The following is a 23,007-nucleotide window of genomic DNA, read 5'->3' on the forward strand; positions in this document are numbered from 1 at the left end:
TTAAATCACCATCTATAACTATCAAATACAAAAATAACAAACACGCAATCATTTATTTTTTAAGGAGTATTTCGACTCATATACTTAGTTTGAAGTACATACCTAAATGTATCTTTATAAGACTTCATAGTTTCCTGACAATTTTGATCCTTATTCGAATATTTTTAGATGAATAGAAGAGAAAATACTAACAAAGAACTCTACTGACAGGACTCTAGACTGACAGGACTAGCCATTATAAACGTTCACCGGAATATTGAGGTAGACATCGACCATGTAAGAAATAGATGTGGTGGAAGTAGAGATAAAGAAATATACTTTTTCTTTTAAAATTGCCAGTTCTGTAATTTAAGCAAAATATATCGAACTTTAAAACTGGAAAGATACGCTACGTTCTTATGAAAAGTGAAATTTTAATTAGTAAATTTTGAGATTTCGTTAAAGTTGACACTGTTCATTAAAACACTATTTATAAAAAGAACTAATGATTAAGTATTGCTTCATTGCCTATACTTAAAACCCTCGTTTTAAATGTCTTCTGTGTATTTCTATCTATTTATTCTATTTTTCTTGCTACACCCCTAAAAGAACTAGTGTTTAATGTTTAATACATCTTTTACGAATATTCAAGTTGGGTCTTAGTCAAGTTGAAATTTCTATTCTTCATTACTATTATAATTACTAAATAATGCCACAAAGTTAGGTGACATCCGAAATGGTTTAACCTGTGGTTTAACTTCAGAAGTGGAAACAAAGAGTACATGATTCCAAAAGATGGTTAAAGACAAATTCTGTTCTGACAATAAAAAGCTTAACTCACTTGTCATAGTGGTCAGAAGTGCAAAGGCGAAAAATTATGCAGAAAATATTAAATATCATATTTTTCTTATAGACAGTGAACAGCTTTTTATTTTTTTTATGGCGGGGTGGTTTTTATAATTTAATATTTTTTATCAATATTTTTATACCAATTTAATTTTAACAGATTTTTAAGAGCTTTCACCCTCACTAGATTTTAGGTTAAATTTATGACCATTTCTACTACCTACCTACATCGCATAATTGATGAGGTTCCCTTTAAATTGCTGGTATTTCTTTGTCTGCAAGTGCATTGAAGCAACCTGTTATGCTGCCCCCACTAAAAAAAATGGGATCTTCCTAGAGGGTATAAAGAAGAAGGTTTTGAATAGATTGGGAAGGACGAGGAGCGCGTGTAGCAGTGTTGGTCTTAGGCGGCTACTTGCTGCAGTGAGTTGTTAGTAGTAGTAGTGGTAATGGGGTGACACTGTTGTATTTCCAGTGAAAGCTCCTTCAAGAATGTTGGGTAAAAAATAGAGAAAATTATTTTTGTCTTCAACTTTTGGGTATCCATAGGATTATGAAAGGAATTGAAACCATTTAGGCAATAAGATCAAAATTTCTAACAAAAAGTTGAGAGCTCTAGAGACCCTGTGAATGTATATACAAATGGTAAGCAAGACACAATGTGGAGGGATTTTTAGTCTAGAATAACTTTAATAAAGATTTTTTGCTTGCCTGAATAATCGGTTGGGCTTCTGCGCTACATATTTCATATGTATAGGCTATTAGCCTTGCACCCTGCATATTGACTTGAAGGAGTCAATTGGACACGAAGGATTTCTATACTACTTGAGGAAGAAAGGGATGTTTGGGTTATTTTGGGGTGCAGAATGACTCAAATTTTTCGAATGCTAGGTTTAAAATCCCTTTCAATCTTTTTCCTTTGCTCTGTCAACTAAATGAAACCACTGCTATTACTACGAATTCTTCACTGCAGTACCAAGCTACCTGGGACCAGAGTAGTAGCGCTGCTAGTAGCGCTGCCTATATAGGCCACTTCTGCGCTACATATTTTCACGCACTGCTGCCCATGAAGGGAATATCAATATGTTTTAAGTTTCAGTGTCATAACGACTACAATTAGCTTGTGATTAGTTTAAATTCATAAGTCTATAAATTTAATGAGGATAACTAGTATAATTAAAAGGAAAAGTCAAAATTTTAAAGATATTGTACCTTTTGATGTAACATAATGGTAAATATAGAATTTTTAGTTGATAAAGTTGAACTGATACCAGAGACAACTAAATATTATGTGAATTAATGATGTATTCAATGGACAATTTCAGAGAAAAATTTACCACTGATTGGCAGTACATTTTCAAAAACTATGAAAAATAATATACAGCTTTTTAACAATGTGGTTATCTCAGAATTTTCAATCAACTCTTGCTAGTTTGTTGTTAGATGTAGTCCAGGAAACGATTTTTCAAGAAAGTACTACCAGCAGCTGAGCCCTTTTTTTAAATTAATGACAGGCTTAGACATTCTGCAGCTGGTGAAACATTGTCAGGGCCGGACTTACAGCTTAGGCGCTCCTAGGCCCAACTGTCTTTGCTGCTCTGTTTTTGCAAATTTTTTGGGAAATCCGTGGAAGTTCAGGGGTAGTGGATGCACTGAACAGATCACAACTGATGAGCCAAAGGTATTGAAAGAGAGAAGTGATACCAAACTCTCAGCTGCCATTCATGGGAGACATCTAACTATTTATAAGTGGCTGCGGAATTCCTATGTTGTTTTAAAATCACTTTTTTTTGTGAATAGGCAGCTCAGCAACGGACTAAACCTGGCCCTTAGACGATAAATCATATCAGTCCAGTTCTTATTCAGAAAAAAATCACTCAGTGATTAATGACCTTTTGCGCCTCTAGGCCTGGGCCTATCGGTAAATCCAGACCTGAATATTGTAGTTGGTCATAACACTATAAAACAGTAGGCTGGTGAAGTGTATTATTCCCTAAATTTTTCCATGTCTGTCACCCTAGAGGTCGTGGAAAGGAATACGAGGCCGCTCCAAAAGCTTTCTTCAGCAAACTCTCTGGAAAAAACCTATCTGCTAGTGTTAATTTTATTTTGTGGATGTTTTCATGTCAGCTAATTCCCACTGCACTGACGTTACAAGGATTACTACTGTAACTGCAACAAATAACAAACTTGGCTCAGTAGGATCAGTTAAATCCAATTATTATTTCTGTTATATCTCACGATTTCCTCGTTTTTTTTCTTTATTTTGGGATGGCTGTAAACATCAATAGGGAATAAAGAAATATGCCAGTTTTGGCTGTTAAAGGGTAGTCTTAAAATTATGACACATTAGGCGAGTGACTTCGTTGGGTTTTCTTGCGGAGACACTAGACGTTTTGCAAATGTTATAATAATGGAGAAAAAGAATTTGAAGAGTTCGATATTAAATCTTTGACGGGATTGATGGTGAAAAGATCAATTCTGTAATTCCCGAGGATGTCTCAAAGTATTCTTAAATCTTCGAAAAGGATGGCAATTCTTTGGAAATTGTGAAAATTTTAGCCTTCAGACTCCAGCTTCAATTCTCTACGGCTTACAGAATTGTTTAAAAATTAGCTGCTTTTAAAGCTAAGTGTCTTGATTATAACAGTATCTTCCTATAATGTGGAAAAGTCGAAAAATTGCTGAAAAAGTGATAAACTCTGTGGGTGCTGTTTTTCTAGTGGGTGGCAGTTATGGTTAGGTGACTCTGTAAGCTTAGCCAGAGTCGACCCAGCTCTAAATGGGTACCTGGAGAAATCTGGGGAAGGTAAACAGGAAGGGTGTACGAAAGCACAGGATGGCTGGCCCCCAACCCCCCATTGCACTTCCTGGCTGAAGGGCCAAGAAACGGAGATCAGCACCGCCGGTACGGACTGTAAAGTCTAATGCCGGATACTTTACCTTTTATATACATATATATATATATATATATATATATATTAATGTGTTTGTGCTGTTGCATTGATGATTTCTCTTTTCGTTATATATATATATATATATATATATATATATATATATATATATATATATATATATATATATATATATATATATATATATATATATATATATATATATATATATATATATATATATATATATACATATATATATATATATATATATATATATATATATATATATATATATATATATATATATATATATATATATATATATATATATATATATATATATATATATATATATATATATATATATATATATATGAATATACCCAAAATGCCTTTAGTGAGGCTTTAAAGGCCAACTAAAGAGATACTTTGTCTGCTATCCTAGTTAATCACCAACTAGTGGCGTCCATGGGGAAGGGGGCAGTTGGCTGTGCCGTCCCCTCCTAGATCTAGGAAAGAACTTTTTGAGGGTATTTTCAAGGAAAAAAAAATTCTTTTTTTGTGACTGCCTCCTTCACTGCATTCAAAAAATGATATTTTTTGTATCTTCATTTAAATTGTCGGATAACTCCATCCCTTGAGAAATGAACCTCCCCCCCCCATACCTAGTCTTTTGTGAGTTGGTACAATACTAATCATATCGAAAGTAAAACAGTTCTAAATAGGGATGAATTTTTATTGACAATAAAAAGGTTTATTGTTATTGACAAGAAATTTTTATTGAGTTTTACTGCTGATGATGAACACTGTATATGTGTTCGAAATATCCAGTTAAATTTTGTATCTGTTCCCTGTCAATAAAAAGGTTTCATCCCTATTTTGAACTGTTTTACTTTCGTCATGGAAAGGCAGTGTGGTCTTCGAAGTTATCTACTAATCATATGAGCAAGGTGACCAGTCAAATCAGCTTGTTTTGTGGTCTGGATGTGCTGGAGAAGCTGAGGTGCAATTTATCTCTATATAGATTTTATTTCTATAGTTGATAAACTGCTATCAAAGTCCTACCCACTTGTTAACATGTGAGTCACGATAGATTATCGGAGTTCTATCGTGCCTCCGAGTCTGTGACACTTGGAATATCAGTGAGAGCAATGTAGAATTTCAAGTACTAAATGAAAAGCACTATGTTCTTTAATGAAGCAGAAAGAGATCATAAGAAAGCATCTGAAGGTAACTGGAACCTCATTGGAAGAAGTAAAGAACGACGCTTTGAACTTATAGTAAAGGGTGAGAGTGAAGTAGGATAGTAGCAAGTCTTCAGCGTGTCATCTTCTGAGTGAGAAGAATCCCACAGAAGTATTCAATTATGTTGGTTTTTAAGTCTCTAGTAAAGCTCAGTAATTTGTCAATTTCAACAGGATTATTTCTGACTCCTAGAAGTCTGTGAGGGTAATTGCTTTTTCCAAATGTGGAAGGGGAAGTGGCGTGTTAAACAATCATCCAATTTTTTGCCTGTATGTTCCCTCTAGGATTTTTAAAATCTAATGTACGTATTGTTGGCAGGGGTGCCAAATCTTGGAACTGTTGGGAGAGGGGCAAAAATTTTTTACGTTTTTTTTTCGATGAAGATACAAAAAAGGTGCTCTTCAAAATCTCACTGGAAACTAAATTATAGGTTTCAAGTAGGTATGAGGAATTAGATAGGTTTGAATGGTATTTGGGTGTAAGATTGCATGCCTGCGGATTTATATTAAGAAGTGCTCTATTACTGTTAAATCAAAATTCTTTTTTTAACAAAGTAAAAAATCTGTTACACCCCGTAGCATTTTTTTGTGTCGTACCACTTAATGTACAAAAAATAAAAACAAGGCAAATACTTATCTTGTCACTTCAATACTAAATTCACACAAGTTGAAAAACTGCATAATATAATTAGGCTGATAATTAGGCTCCCAGATTTGTACTGATGGATCTTCAGACACCGATATTCAATAGTGATTGAAGAAAGCACAGACGGTCTTTGCTTCCCATAGTAAACCGTTGTAGAACCAGCGTTAAATTAGTGTACGAACCATAGTTCGAGTCCACCTGGCTTTGGTTCGACCAATCCTTCTTCATCGATACGAAACATGGTCACTGAAGTGACTACATGAAAATGCACTGAAGATGTTTGAGCATACCTGGGTGCGTAGTATATTCAGGATACACCTGAGTGATTCTATATCAAACGTGGATATACGATGAATTTATGGTCAGAATTATCCTCATAAATACCTTAGAAAACAGTGGGAAGACTAATTTAGGAATGTCACTAGGATTTTTACTTTGGCCTCGTATATAGGGTTTGTCAATGACATCTATAGTATGTTTAAAAGAAAAAAATATGCATAGGTGCTGTTGATTGTATCAATTTAGGCAATCAATAATATTTTTTTAGAGTTTCTGTTCCTATGTTTTCTCTATCTCCCCCTCTGGACAAGTTTTGCTTTTCAGGGGAGGTAGTAACCATTTTTTTTTTATTATCTGTTTAATGAATAAATCTCTCTCTATTAGAAATCTTTATATTATATAAAGATTCTATATTTTATATAAATATATATTTTATATAATATATTTTATATTATATTTTATATTATATACTATATTTTATATTATTTTATTTTATATCTATATTTTATATAAATAATATTTTATATAAATCTTTATATTTATATTATAAATCTTTCTCTGTTAGATCGAGAGTCTTGAAATGTTACTTTATTTTAACAGACTAAAATGACAACAGAAATGTGTCTTTGCTATGGACCGATGTTAAGCAATTAATGCAGTTCATATTGGAATGAGTATGTGCGATGGCGATAAATTAAAGCACTTTATATATTTTATTTGTAGGTAGTAATGTCATGAAAACGAAAATGACTTAGTTTGTATACATTAAAAGACGAAGGGGTAAGCATTCCATGGCGTAGGTTCTGAAATGAAATTTTGGATTGTCTTCTTTTTACCATGAGTCTCCCCCTTCCCCTATTGTTCCCTCTTGTCATTTGTTAGTTAATTCTAAAGGCCATGGGTTGTTTCTCCTCAGATATAAAATTGACTTTTTATCTTATTATTTTCCTATTCTCTTAGGTTGACTTGCTTACACCTATATTTGTCAGATGCTTGAGTTTATCTTTACGAATTTTGCAAAATTTTATATTTTGATTTTCTAACTATTTCTATTTCAAGGCTGATGGAGACGGTGTGAAAACAAGTAGGAGGAAAAATAGATGTCACAAATGTCCGATTTGCCCCGTGAAAACTAAATCTGCCTCAAAGCTTGAAACACATATTCAGATTCATGGAGTCAAACAATTCCAATGTGAGGTTTGTGGGAAAGAATTTCTCTCCAATATAGGGCTTAAGGTAAGCTATGAAAAATACATTTTGTACATATGTCTTCACACCCAGGTGGGACGCGATTGTTCTTTTAGGTTTGTCTGAAGAGTCAGGTCATCAGAAAAACTATGGCCTTAAACTAAATCTTTTTATGGTTGCCCTTCATATGCTATGGGGAGTGTTTTTGTGCCCTCTAAGGGCTGCATCCGTGTCTAAACATGCAACAATTGATCAAAAGCGTTAATTTTCGAGTGATTTTAAAGAAAAGAAGAAATAAGTGACTGCAGGAAGATTTAATTTACCAACCAGGTTGTGTCGTCTAGTTTGGAGAGGGATGTCTCAGATAATTTAGAGATGGGAGAGTAAAAATAGGAAATGAAACATATTTTAATCCACAACATTTGAATTTTTCTGGATAGTGGTAGTAATCCTTTGTCCGAGCCCAAAGGAGAATTTTCCTTGCACATTGTATGTGCAGCTCCGGGTCAAATAAACAAAACAGCTTGAACTTTTACATTCTTGAACTTTGAATTAAAATCGACTTGGTGGAACTTGAGAGCCATGGCTAATTGGAGTAAAGCCAAGACAGATAGTATCAGTGAGAGGCAAAACTAGCATAACCCCTTTTCAGAATTTATTGAAATATGTCATTTCACTTGTTGATAGATAGTCTATCATCCATCCTAGGGCAGAACTAAAGTAGATAGGCGTGGAGTTAAGGTAATTCAAATAGTCTATCGGTTTTGTGAGGGATTTGAAGGCAATTGGAGACCCTAAATAAAAGGTTTTGTAGGACTTATGACTGACCATAGTCTCAGGACTTGGAGACAATTCGGTGACTGAAATTGTTCCTGTTAGATGAGCTTTGCCTACTGAGAAAACCCACTGGAAATTGCAACGGTGTAATAGAGATTTTTTGGTTTACTCATAAGGGCTAAGTCCACTTGACTTGTATTACAAACGGGGGGCCGATTTCGTCTGACTCACAGGCGAACAAGCAACCTAAGTCTAATAGGCCACCTAAGCCTACCTTGGATGTGAAGGAAGATTTAGTTTGTGAGAAAGAAATAGCGAAAGTGCTAAAAGGATTAAAAAATAACAAGGCTCCAGGTGCTGATAGTGTGGTAAATGAGTTTAGTCTTAAATATGGTGGCTCTGAGGTTAGAAATAATTTACTGAAGATTATGAATATGATTTTTGAAAAAGGGGAAGTACCTAACGATTTTGGGAAAACCTTAATTAAACATCTGTATAAGAAAGGCGAGAAGAGTGAGTGTCGTAATTATCGAGACGGTTGTCGGGTCTCCTTAGGTCGTCAACTACTTGGTAATGTGATACATTTTAGACTGAGAGATGCTGTAGACGAAGTTTTAAGAGAAGAACAATGCGGTTTTAGAAAAGGTAGAGGATGTGTCGACCAAATTTTTACTCTTAGGTTAATGATTAAGAAGTGCCTTAGTTGTCAAACACCTTTGGTCCTCAGTTTTATAGATCATTAGCAAGCGTTCGATTCTGTTGATAGAAGAGCTTTAGCAAAGGTCTTATCCTTATATGGTATACCAGACAAATGCAATAAAGTGACTAATTCAATATACGAGAATAATACAACTGTGATTAAGGTAGGAAATGACGTTAGCAACTGGTTTCGTATTAAATCAGGAGTTAAGTAGGTTTGGGTTCTATCCCCCTTTATATGGATTACTTTGATGGACTTTGTCTTAAGGAACGCAGAAAAGGCAATGGGAGACCACGGAATCAAATGGGGAGGAAAAGCTTTTCCTGTACTTAGATTATGCTGATGATTTAAGCAACCTAGATGAAATTGTGAGCAGAATAAATGAACTTTTAGAGATTTTGCGAGTTCCGGATGCTAGAATAGGTTAAGTCCTTAAGGCAAGGAATAAGTGAAGATGAAAAGTTGACGAAAAGTAACGAAAGATTGATCAGTTGGGCAGCTTCACTTACCTTGTCAGTATTATTAATAAAGACGGTGGGAGCAGTGAAGATGTCAAAAGTAGAATAGCCAAAGCTCAGGGTGTTTTTTCACAGTTAAAAAACGTATGTTTTTCAGAAAAATTGCCTACGGATTGTTCTGGATACCCGACTACTTGACCGTATTCCAAACATTAGGCTGTACAAAAAATGTGATTCAATCCCGCTTTCTAGGGTTATAATGAAAGAAAGGTTGAGGTGGCTAGGGCACGTTCTTCGGATGAAGGATGACAGATTGCCGAGGATAGTCTTTTTTTTCATCCTCAGTCGTTCATCCTCATTTTAGGGTGGGAGGATGTCATAAAGAAAGATTGAAAGGAAATGGGAACTTTCTGGGAGGGTGTAAAGAGGGAGGCTTTGAATAGATTAGGATGGAGGAGTTGCGTGGGTAGCTGTGTTGGCTCCGGGTAGCTTGGTGCTGAAGTGAGTTGTTAGTAGTTGTAGTTGTAGTAATTTATTACAGTCAGCAATTCGGTCTCGCCGCAAAATTTTGTAAGAATCCTCCCAAATGTAAAAGATGTTCTGGTGGTCATTCAAAAGCTAAAGACAATCCGTGCAAGAAACCTGTGAAATGCAGTCTATGTGGCTCAGCTGACCAACCTTCATTCGCGTTAAGTGTCCAGTCACACAGGCTATAACTAATAAATGACTGATGCTGCGATCCGAATTTTTTCCTGGAACATTAATGGTGTTTTAACGAAGCGACCTCTTCTAAAAAAAATTCATTCAATATGAAATAAGTTCTAAGCTTTTTGTTTTGTTCAATGTTCTGTTGTTGTTTTTTCTATTTTGTGTTGTTTGTTTGAAAAATGGGACTGTTTGAAGCTGGGGGGTTGGTGGCACGTGATGAATCCTAGTTTGATGGTAATTTGAATTTGCCTGACTCTAGCTCCAGTCACATCTTCTCCTTAGGTGAGTGACTACTTCAGCTTCAAATAATGCAATCGATGTTCTTAGTTTAATAAATAATTCAATAGGTCAGTATAATAAATTTACATCAAATTCCTATTTTTCAGCTGCTAGTAAGAATATTTGGGATTTAGATGAAGTATCCAAACAAGATGGTAGCTTTTCTGTGCTTCAGCTAAATGTTCAAGGTCTTTGTTCTTCATTTGATGAGTTAAAACAAATAGTACGTAGTGGCCACCCCGGTCTTTGGTCTTTGTGGGACTTTCCTCGATTCGGAAACCGAATCTCTATTGCGTCTCCCTGGGTATAAGCTGGAGTATTTGAACCATTTTAGGATGGCCAAAGATGGCCTTGCTGTATATGTTTTGGAAAATCTTCAGTACTCTGTAAGACATGACCTGTCAAGAAATGAAGAAGGGGTTTTCGAATCCATGCTTATTGAGATTAAAACCCAAACTAAACTTCTGATTGTTTGTAATGTATACCGGTATCTTACCGGTAATTATATATATACCGGTAATTATAAATAGTTTATTGATTGATTGTAGTATTTGTAAAAATGCAACTCGTCGTAGAGAAACTCCAAAGAAACCATGGATCACCCGAGCTCTTTTAAAGGCTATTATTAGAAGAAGATATTTGTTCAAGATGTGTGCGGCTAGTAATAGTGTAAGTGATAAAACAGAATACAAGATTTATAGTAACCAGTTAAATGCACTACTTCGTAAGGCCAAAGCTGAATACTATTGTAATAAATTTAAATCTTGTGAAGGTAACCCTAGAAAAACATGGCAAATTATAAAATCCGTCGTAAGTCCTAATAGTGATGGTATATTTCCTGACGGTATACATAATGATAGTACAACTGCTGATAGAATATGCCGTCATTTTGCTGATGTGGGAAAGGATTTGGTCCAAAGTATAGTCATTTCTGAGAATGAAGGTAGTTTTAAGAAATATTTATCGAATGCAAGTGATGTTTCAGCATATTTGAAGCCAATCAACGCTTCTGAGCTTACTGAAACATTGAAAAAATTAAAAATTGGAGCTTCAGGCTCTGATTTTGTAACAGTTAAAACTTTAAAGTATATTTACCCTGTTATTTCCGGTCATTTAGTGTATTTATTTAATGAATGTTTAAGGACTGGAGTGTTCCCAAGTTGTTCTAAAATTGCAAAAGTTATTCCTGTCTATAAAGGTGGAGATAAAAATGTACTAGGAAACTATAGGCCCATTTCTTTATTGCCAGTAGTATCTAGATTGTTTGAAAAATTGATAGCTAAAAGAATGGTTGAATTTTTGGAGAGTAAATCATTTTTTAATCCAAATCAATTTGGTTTTCGGAAGGGTTTATCTACTGAGCATGCTGTTTTATTTTTGACAACTTTTGTGAATGATGCGTTGGATAATGGTATGAAAGTCGCTTCTGTTTTTCTTGATATTGTAAAAGCTTTTGACTGCGTTGACCATTTTATACTCATTGCCAAATTAGAAAATTACGGTTTTAGAGGACCATTTCTTGAATTACTGTCCTCGTTTTTAAAAGAAAGAACTCAATATGTACAACTAGGAGATAATGTTTCTTCAGTTAGTAGTGTTAAATTTGGAGTACCTCAAGGATCTGTTCTTGGTCCCCTGTTATTTCTAATTTTTATAAATGATTTATGTAGAGCTTTTAATATGATTTCGTATGATCTTGACATTTGATGTGATGGGGAAAAAGTAATTGTTCCCAGCTTTGCGGATGACACTCATATAACTGTGGCTGCACGAACAGGAATTCAGCTGTTGAGTCGTATTAGCTCTTGTATGGAGTTTGTACAAAATTGGATGAAGCTTAATAAGTTAAATTTGAATTATAGTAAATCTTGCTTTTTATTGTATGGTAGGAGCTCAAATTATTACCCTTGGATAGACAGACTTAATATTGCTGATATGAGTATTTTAAGAATAAATTGTACAAAATATCTAGGAGTTTTAATTGATGAATGTCTCAGCTTTAGAGAACATATAGATTATATTAGTCTTAAACTCGCTAGGAATGTTGGCATTTTAAGAAAGTTGCAGTATATTTTCCCAAGAGATATTTTAAGAACAATATATTATTCCTTAATTCATCCTTATCTGCTATATTGTTGCAATGTTTGGGGTAGTACATTTCCTTCTCATCTCCATCGTGTTCGAGTTTTGCAGAATAAAGCGCTTCGAGTGTTATGTGGTGTAGGTTTTAAAGACTCGGTACAAAAGAGGTATATAGAATGCAAAATCTTGCCTTTAGCAGGACTTATTATTTTTTATCGAAGCCTGTTTATATATAAATATTTTCAAAATTGTTTACCAACATGTTTTAAAAGTATGTTTGAATTAGGAAGTGATATTCATACACATTCTACGAGACAGTCCGATATAATTCGTCGTCCGCTTGCTATTACCCGTAGATCTCAATTTTCTACTCGGCATCTAGGACCCCATGCATGGAATTGTTTACCTACGACTTTGAGAAACATGGATAGTTTTTTTGAATTTCGGCGGGAATTAATGCTATTTTGCCTTAATATTTATGGTTTTGATAGTTGAGTGGACCTCAAGTGGAGCAAAGATGTTGGTTTTGATTTTGGCGATACTGGTAAAGTGGTTTTGGTTTCTTTTTGTTTTGTCTCTTTTGAAGTGTAAATCCGTTTCGATTGAAATGCAGGGTAATTGATTTTTTCTTCTTCTTTCTTTCTTTTTTCTTTTCCTTTTCTTTTCTTTTTATTTTTTCTTCTTTTTCGTATTGTTTTATTTGTATGTGTATTGGGGTTGTAAGCCCAAACAAGCTTTGCTTCGGGCCATTTGCTTGTTTTGTTTTGTTATTTATATTAATAAACCCATCTTTCTCTCTCTCTCTATTGGGTCTCTTCCCTCTTTCCTTCAGATACTTGATGAGGTTTCGGAAGCAATCCATCCACATTCATGTGAACTTGTCATTATGGGTGACTTCAATATTAATTAGTGCAACCAGAGTTCTTCTTCTTCCTTGGATTTTCTCTAAGCTATGCTTGCTTGTGGCACATTACCTTCAGCATTTATTCCAACTTGTATAACTGATACTACTGCTTCTTTACTTGATAATGTTTTTTCATTGTTGTCTTGGGTGCAAAATTTTGTATTGATAAGTCATAATATCAGACCATTTACCTTTTTTCTGTGTATAATTTTTCTCACTCCTTACCTAGGAGGCAACAGGGAACTGGTTATTCGTGTTTAAAATTTAATGATTGGTAGCTGGCTCTTCTTAGATCTTGGTTGGCAAGTCATTCATGGGGTACTTTTGAAAATGAATCTGATGTAGATTCTCTTTTTAATTCTTTTTATGATTAAATAAAAAATACAAGTTTTTGAAATGAAAGTAAGGAGCGGCATTAAAACTTAAAACGAACAGAAATTACTCCATATATGAAAGGGCTTTTCCTTCTCAACGCCCCGCTCTTTACGCTAAAGTTTGACTCTTTCTCTTAACTCTATATTTTAAAACAGTAAAAAACTTTAGCGTAAAGAGCGGGGCGTTGAGAAGGAAAAGCCCCTTTCATATAGGGAGTGATTTCTGTTCGTTCTAAGTTTTAATGGCTCTCCGCAGAGGAATAATTAAAACGAAATTTGTATATTTTTTTTTTGGCTAAATGGCTTTCTCATAATTTTGATCGAATTATTTTGAGAAAAAAAGAGCGGGGGAGGAAGCCTAGTTGCCCTCCGATTTACGGTTAATTAAAAAGGCAACTAGAACTTTTAATTTTTACGAATCTTTTTATAAGTAAAAGATATACGTAACTTATAAATTAGCTTACGTAAAGAACTTTTGTATTCCCATGTTTTTATTATATATATGAGGGGGTTCGCCCCCTCGTCAGTACCTCGCTCTTTACACTAAGGCTTAAATTTTGTCCCAGTTCATTAAGAATGACCCCTGAATCACAAAAGCCGCAGAATAAATAGTTCAAATTACTAAAAATACTTTAGTGTAAAGAGCGAGGTAATAGGAGGAGGTGAGCCCCTCATATGGGTGATAATTTCTTTTTGTTTTAAGTTTTAATGCTGCTGCTTACTTCCAGCTAAAAAAAAACTTTTCATATTTATTTTTTCATTGTTTTTTTTTAAGTAATGCTAGTAAATCCTGCGCTCCCTTCATGGAAATTTTCTTCCCCCATGACAAATTCCTCGATGGAAAGTTCCCCCAGCATATCCCCCTCTTCTCAACCCCTGCCTCCAACCAAAAAATCCTCCTGAAAACGCCTGTACACTTCCCAATAACCATTACTATATGTAAGCAATGGTCAAAGTTTTGAACTTGTAACCCCTCCCACGGGGACTGTGGGGGAGTAAGTCGTCCCCAAAGACATAGTTATAAGGTTTTTCGACTACGCTGAATAAAATGGCTATCTCAGAATTTTGATCCGTTGACTTTGGGAAAATAATTAGCGTGGGAGGTGGCCTCGGTGCCCTCCAATTTTTTGGTCACTTAAAATGGGCACTCGAACTTTTTATTTTCGTTAGAATGAGCCCTCTCGCAACATTCTAGGACAACTGGGTCGATACGATCACCCCTGGGGAACAAAAAAAAAAAAACAAAAAAAATAAATAAATAAACACGCATCCGTGATCTGCCTTCTGGCAAAAAATAAATAAAATTCCACATTTTTGTAGATAGGAGCTTGAAACTTCTACAGTAGGGTTCTCTGATACGCTGAATCTGATGGTGTGATTTTCGTTAAGATTCTATGACTTTTAGGGGGTGTTTCCCCCTATTTTCTAAAATAACGCAAATTTTCTCAGGCTCGTAACTTTTGATGGGTAAGACTAAACTTGATGAAACTTATATATTTAAAATCAGCATTAAAATGCGATTTTTTTTTATGTAGCTATTGGTACCAAAATTCCATTTTTTAGAGTTTTGGTTACTATTGAGCCGGGTCGCTCCTTACTACAGTTCGTTACCACGAATTGTTTGACTCTTTGAAAGAGTCGAAGTTATGCGTCCCAGTTGAATCCTGGATCGAAAAGAACAACCCTTTTGAATCCTTGGATGACTCCTGGAGTCCTTATAAGTTGGATGAAAAGAAATATTTAGAAGGCTTACAGGTGCTCTAAGCCACCTTCGCGCGATTACCGACTTCAACTTTTTAAATCTTATAGAAGAGTTTATAATTCACTTTGCCGGAGGGCCAAATCGTCATTTTACTGTAGTAAATTCTCTGCGTGGAGTAAAGACATTACGAAAACACGGCAAGTAATCAATTCTGTTATGAGGCCACCTTTCGGTCCCCCTTTCTCCCTTCATTTGTCTTGATTGATGGTAAAATCGTAGAGGCTGAGCTGAAAGTACAAGACGCCATTACTTCTTACTTAGCTAATATCGGGAAAACTACAGTCTCTTCTGTATGTCCTTTTTCTACTCTAAATGATTTCGGGTCTAATCTTCAGGCTTTGGAGCCCATCTATGAGGTTGAATAGCCAGAATTGTTATTGGTTTGAAGGGTTCTTTATTTTCTGGTCCACACCGTATTGCTACTAGGGTTGTCAAAATCATTCTTCCTGTCATCGTTTCTGCTCTTACGAGAATTGTCAATATAGCTTTAGAACTTGGTGTCTTCCCAAGTGCTTCAAAACTGGATTGTGTTTTATACTTTTTAAAGGGGGTCACGGGATGACCCTGTTAGTTATCGTCCTATATCTCTCTTATCAGTCTTTAGTAAAATTTTTGAAAAATCAATGCTTTCTCGACTTATTGATTTCCTTACTTCTAAATTTTTTATTAATAATTAATTTTTATATTATTATTATTATTATTATTACTATTATTATTATTATTATTATTATTATTATTATTATTATTATTATTATTATTTATTATTATTATTATATTATTATTATTATTATTATTATTATTATTATTATTATTATATTATAATCAATATTATTATTATTTTTTTTTTAATTTTTATATTATTAGTTAATTTATAAAGATGGTTCACGGGATGACCCTGTTAGTTATCGTCCTAAATTTATCTTATTATGTTCAGTAAAGTTTTTGAAAAATTGATGCTTTCTTGACATGTTGATTTTCTTACTTCAAAATTTTATTATTATTAATTAATTTTTATATCATTATTATTATCATTTTTATATTTTATATTTTATACTTTATATTTATCATTTTTATTATTATTATTATTATTATTATTATTATTATTATTATTATTATTATTATTATTATTATTATTATTACTATTATTATTTTTTATTATTATTATATTATTATTATTATTATATTATAATCCATATTATTATTATTATTTTTTAATTTTTATATTATTAGTTAATTTTGAAAGGTGGTTCACGGGATGACCCTGTTAGTTCTTGTCCTAAATTTCTCTTATCGGTGTTTAGCAAAGTTTTTGAAAAATCGATGCTTTCTCGACTTCTTGGTTTTCTTATTCAATTTTTTTTTATGATTCCCAGTTTGGTTTTAGGGCAAAGCATTCAACTGAACATGTATGTGCGAATCTCTTGTATTGTTTACATACATATCTTGAATCTGGTCTGATAGCTGCTGCTCTTTTTCTTGATGTACGAAAAGCGTTTGGTTCAATAATGCATAAGATTCGTTTTTGGAAACTATCCCATATTGGAATAATGAGGAGTGCTTATTCTTGGTTTCTATCATATATATCTGGTCGAGTTATCTTGGTTGATCCTCTCTTTTCCAACCCGTCTGAAATAGAGTTTGGTGTTCCACAAGGATTTGTGATTGGGTCGACACTCTTTTAACTTATGTTATTGACCTAATAAATGCGGTTAAAAATCTAAACCTACCACTTACTGTCGTCTTTGTCAACCTGCATATGTCACTAATTGTGACAAGAGGTCGCCCTTCTCTGATACACTTATAGCTTTTCGGACGACAACACTCTTGGCACAGCCGGTAGAACTGAGTTCGATCACATTTCAAACATGATTGCTCTTATTTGAAAGAGGTACTCAGTGGTTTGATGTTTATTATCTTGCCTTATACGATGGAAAGTCAAATTGATATTCGCCGATGTATCTTAATCCCGCTTTGAAATTGTCTTCTTCTTCCTCTTGTTTGGGTTGTTATGGTGGCGCTTGGGCATAATTTCATCAGCGAAGGTTTTAATATAAGTAAAAAAGTCTATACCACTACCAAGAACGTATATAGAATTTAAAGTTGTAGGGAGTAACCATTAGGAAGGGGACATAAATTCGTAAATTGAAAAATTACACTTCGCATATAGAATATTGGTGTAAAACTAAAGAAAACATAAAATTCAAGGGACCACTTGCCAGAACGTTTCAAACTTTTTCGTGCGTCACTGAGCAAGTATTTAAATATGTTAGTTTTTTATATTTATAAGCTTGCTATAAGAGAGAAAGCATTTATTATGGAATTTCACCTTTTTTGTAGAAAAAAAAGGTAGGCTCTAATGGGACTTGAGAATCCTTTTTCTTCATTTATGCAGTTTTACTGACGTACAAATGTTGATTTTTGATCTGGTCCTAAAAAAAAGGCAGCCCTTCACAGGTGTCACAATCCTTCGTGGTTTTCTAGCTATACCATTGATAAAAACAAACTTTAACTTCTTGATGTTTGATTAAATTTCGTGCGTCTTTTTCATTAATAGTATTCAGGGCAGCGACGAATTGACAGCAACCTGTGGTACTAGAAGCATACCTAAAACCAAACCTGATTAGGCGTTTTGAATATTTAGTTATATTTAAACCTTTAAAACTTTTTTAAATGTTGACCAATGGTCTGTGTAGCGCAGAAACGGATTTCCTGATTCCCTGCTTATGGCTGGGAGTGCAATGCGTTATTGGGGGAAAATCATCCAACGCTTCCTGCTTTTTTTCCTGTGGCTCGACTGTAGCAGAGCTTACAGAGTCACACCGCTGACCCCCGTTTCAAACCAAATAACTAGTGACACCAGGATTCAAACCTCTGTCCATTTAGACAGAGGATTTCAAGTCTTGCGCGTTAACCACTTGGCTTGGACCGCTAGTTGATGTCGTAATCCTAATCATCATGTTGTAAAAAAAGCGAAAAAACACAACAAATAGACAGATAAGAATTATAAGCGTTCGTTTTTTTTTGGAATTGGACCCAGGATCGGGAAATGTATCAGAATTTAAATATTGAAACGGAATGGGGATTAGAAACAGAATAGGGAAATATTTTTTCGTTGTCCCATCTCTAGAATAAATGCCGCTTTTTGATTTTAAAAATTCCGTTTTCAGACATTATCTGTTTTCAGAATCATGGAAAAGTTCACGAAGAAAAGGAATTCCCATGCTCTGAATGCACTATGGTCTTCAAATCTGTATACCTCCTGAGAAAGCACGAAAGACTTGATCATTTTGGCCAAAAAGGGTTTACTTGTCCGTACTGCCATAAGTCGTTCTCAACTCAACAGATTCTCAATAACCATGTTAGGTAACTGCCAATTTGCTACTTTTTGAATGGATATCTGAGTAATCCTTGTGGCTTTAATATCTTTTATTCATTAGGTTCGTGTAAAAGTCAGGAAATCATCTCCTCATTTCCCCAAAAAAGTTAAGTGAGAGCAGTCCTCTAAATAATTGGGACGATTTATTATTATTTGTAGGCATTTAGATAACATAAATTAAAGTAAAAAATTCCAATTTTATCATGGAAAGTAAATTAAAGGTGTCATATCTTCATAATGTGTTTTTGCCCCCTCCTGTCTACGAAAAACCTGAGGGACAGTCCGACCAAATCTCAAGTTTATATCCGGTGGTGCTGTAACATTGGACGTGCCAACAGTAGTGTCAAACAGAAAATGTGGGCATGTCTCGAGAAGACTGACTGACCATATCATCAAGCCAGTGCTTCTAGCTCTTCCTATGTCAGAATGGCATAGGTGGTTAATTGAACAATTGGCAAGCAATAATAAGAAATTGCCTCAGGCCAATTGTTGGATTTGATAAGTTTTATAGAAGATAAAGTAGCTGTTGGTTCCAGTTTGCAGAATGTCCGGCAGAAGTTGCAAGGAGCTAATCACATGGAGTATTCTGGATGCTGGGTGATGTGTTCGCCTCCTGCAACAAATGTAAACATTTAAGTAGTATTTAAGTAGGGGATTTCTTTGACTAAATTTGAAGGACTAATACGAAGAATAATAGGATGGCATAGAGGGTAGTCTGATTCGTACGAAGGTACTCATTATGGGGAAGGGGGCGGTTAAATGTTTCAACACAAAAAAAAACTTAAACTTTACGACCATGGTACAAACTGATCGAAATACATCTGATGTGTTTGATGTTGGTAATTGAGCAATAGCAAAGAGAAAGGGAGGGATAGCTTCGTTTAAAAAAATATGCTTTAGTTTTATTGGTTCATTTCTTCAGTGGATTTATCAAGCCAATAATAGTTATTCTTTGTTTATAAAAAGAAAAATAGCCCCACCGTTCAAAAGAGCTTATCTAACACCGTTATTACTTCTACTAACCAATCGCTGCAGCACTAAGCCCCTGAGACCAACACAGGTGCAAACGCTTCTCCTTGTCACCAATCTACTCAAAGCTTTACTCTCTACTCTCTTCAAATTAGTTCCAATTTTCTTTCAATCTTTTTACATGGACTTTTCCCACCCCATTCTGAGATGACCCTCTTTCCACTTTCGGCCCCTAATGAATCGCCAAAAAACACAATCTTTGGCAATATGTTAGGTCAGCTCCATCCTTAAAGCGTGATCTAGCCATCTTGACCTTTTTTCATTGTAGTCCTAGAAAGTCAGATCAAACCACATTTGTCGTGCAACCTAATGTTTAATGTATGGCCAGTCGAAGGAACGCCTAAGACTATCTAGATATATCTACTCAGGATACATTTAACAGATCTTCCTCATCCTTTCGAAGCGCCCATGTTTCAGAACTATGCTTCACCAATGTCATTGTTGTGGCGTCCAACATTATAATCTTATTTCACTGTCTTGTATTCTTATATATTCATATATATTATATTATACATTCCTATTCTTCCAACTAGTACATAACACTAATTGTTTAATAATTAGTCTATTCTTATGCTCCACACAAGAATCGGACTTTCAACAATGTTATTAGTTGAACTAAAAGCCTGTTCATAATCTATAACATTGAGGACTACAGGGGTCTAATCATTTAAAAATGTTTCAATTGTTAACTAAAAAGTGAAAATTTAATCAGCCCACCCTCTCCCCTTCCTAAAACTACGCTGATCTTCCCTTAAGACTGTGTCTATAGTTTTTCTTGGTCTAATAATGTACAATCGCGCTAAGAAATTTGTATCCTACAGAAGTCAAGCTTAAGCCTCTGCAATTACCACCCTCACTTTTATTCCCTTTATTGTAAGGGGGTTTAGTTTTAATTTTTCTAAAATTATGACGCACTTCCTCGTTTTAAAAATCTTAGTTCAAAATTTCCAGTCATTTAGCTCTAATTTCGTAATTATTCAAACTGTCTATAACTCCCTCTCGAAAGACAAAATTTCCTTTATTTCCAAATTGTCAAAAAAAATTATTCTTTCTATGGCATTTCCACGATTTTACCGTTGTTTAACGCACTCTCAAAAAGTTCTGCCTATCTCTCTTCAACATTTTCATTATCACTAGTTCTGGCCATATTTGACTTGGACATGTCCAGATTGACTATTTCCTCTCAATTTCTGAACATTTCAATACATTATTTTTCTATCGTGCTATCTAGTTGCTTCTCCATGATTTTCTAACTTTCCTATCGGAGACATTTTCTGCTACCTTGCAAAACATTTTCCTATATTAGCTTAATGTTTCTTCTACATCATCTAATTCCAACTCTCCATTTTCACATCCAACTATTCTTGGAAAGTTCCTCCAAAACCCTCTGGCCTATTAGCATCATATCTGCTTGGAAAGTAGTTATCCTTCCTAAATTTTAGGTTCAAATCAATTGTAGACACTTCTAGAGCATCATCTTTACTTTTAACGTCAGTGACGACACTCCTATATACCCTAGTTTATATACCCTAGTTTACCCTATATACCCTAGTTTCCTATATCCATCCTGCAAGTCCTTGATTTACATTAACACAATCAATTAAGCTGGCTGTCATACCTCATATGACTACTATGACAGGTTAAAGGTCATTTTATTACCTAATACCATATTGGTTATAACAAGATTTTTGTATACTTACAAAGTTTTAGCAATCTTACACCATTGCTCTTTTCCGTCCATGCACCAAATTTACCTAAGCTAGGATATCATTTATTCCTATTTACAACCATGAAGTCCCTTAATAAAAAGATCAGTTCTACACGAACAAATACAAGTGATTTTTCTTGGTGTGCTGCAAGGTGCTGCAGGTGTGGTGCTGCAAGTTTTTGTATGGGATTTTTAGCAATGACGATTCCAATGGTGTGCTTCTGGTTTTGATCTAACGTCATTGTCGAGGGATTTCAGTTTTTTTCGAAATTCCCAAAACTCGTTTTCAAAATAACATTTTACCATTACAACTAACCGAAATAATAGTTACCATTCCTGAATCAGATTCAAAAGGCAGTCATTTCTCAGTAGGCAGTTTGGTTAAAAACGCGTTTTTTGATTTTTAATGCAATTTATTATACAAACTTTGAAATTTCATATTGGCGAAAATCTCATAGTAGACTGTTAGCAAATGGCGTGAAATCCTTATGTTGCAACGCTGTTAATGTAGCTCTAAATTCTATCATTGGATCACTAGTGTTTTTGAAGTACCAAGGAGATCGAAATAAAAAATGTTTTGTCTTCTGAGCCCATTTTAGGTATATTCATACCTAACTACTGCAATTTTTGAGGAAGTTTTTATGGCTGTTTCAAAATAATGGTTTTTACTGTAATATCACGTTTTCGTTAGTGCTGCTGCTTTGAACATCAAAAATAAATAAGAAAACTAATTAGTTAATTTTAACAACACTCTTCGTCTGAGAAAATTCAAAATTAAGATTCTGTTGATTCCCCCAAAAATCTATACATTTAAAGGAAAGCTACAACTTCTTAAGTTGTTTGGTGTCATATTTCCAGCTCATTTTTTGCTTATTTTTAACCTTGTCTTTTTTTCAGAAAATAAAACCATGTTAGTGTCCGGTACGATCGAAAATTTCCAAACTGCCTATGGAGGTATTTTTCATGAAAATTTTTGTATATTGTATGTTTTTTTTAAGAAATATATAGTTGATCAATCAAGTGGACAGCTTCACTTACCTTGGTAATATCAATAGTAAAGTGAATAGTAATAAGTAATAACCCTAACATAGTAATAATTATAAGTAATAAGTAATATACTAATAAGTAATAGTAAAGTGAATCAATAGTAGAAAATGAAAAGATGACGTTGGATAACGAAATGATTGATCAGGTTGGCAGCTTCACTTACCTTGGTAGTATCATTAGTAAAGACGGTGGGAGCAGTGAAGATGTTAAAAGTAGAATAGCCAAAGCTCAGGGTGTTTTTTCACTGTTGAAAACAGTTTGGAAGAATAGGAAGATAAGTATTCAAGCTAAGATTAGAATTTTGGAAGCTCTAGTGATGACCGTAGTCAAATATGGCTCTGAAGCATGGGCGCTCAAAGCGGATGAAGATTTACTAGATGCTTTCCAGAGAAATTGCCTACGGATACTTTTGGGTACCGGGCTGACTGACCGCATTTCAAACAGTTGGCTGTACGAAAAGTGTGGTTCAATTCTGCTTTCTAGGGCTATAACGAGAGAAAGGTAGAGATGGCCTCGGCGTTTTTTTGCAGATGAAAAATAACAGATTGCCGAAGATTGTTCTTTTCGGCCAACCGTCTAGGGCTAAGCGAAAAGTAGGTTGTCCGCGGCTGGGGTGGGAGGATATCGTGAAGAAAGATTTAAGGGAAATGGAAATTTCCTGGGAGGGTGTTAAGTGAAACGCTTTGGATAGAATGGAATGGAGGAAGAGTGTGTGTAGCTGTGT

General features: G+C 34.5%; 1 protein-coding gene across 1 annotated transcript in view; it reads left to right on the top strand.

Annotated features, from left to right (window-relative positions):
- Nucleotides 1-23,007, top strand: part of LOC136037374 (zinc finger protein 62 homolog) — a 42,404-nt gene that overhangs the window by 11,443 nt on the left and 7,954 nt on the right. The window contains exons 3-4 of the mRNA XM_065720104.1: nt 6,951-7,127; nt 18,308-18,486. Of these exons, the coding sequence (XP_065576176.1) occupies nt 6,951-7,127; nt 18,308-18,486 (356 nt within the window). The remainder of the gene's footprint in view (nt 1-6,950; nt 7,128-18,307; nt 18,487-23,007) is intronic.

Source organism: Artemia franciscana, chromosome 16, assembly GCF_032884065.1.
Source record: "Artemia franciscana chromosome 16, ASM3288406v1, whole genome shotgun sequence".
In the NCBI taxonomy this organism is placed as follows: domain Eukaryota; kingdom Metazoa; phylum Arthropoda; class Branchiopoda; order Anostraca; family Artemiidae; genus Artemia; species Artemia franciscana.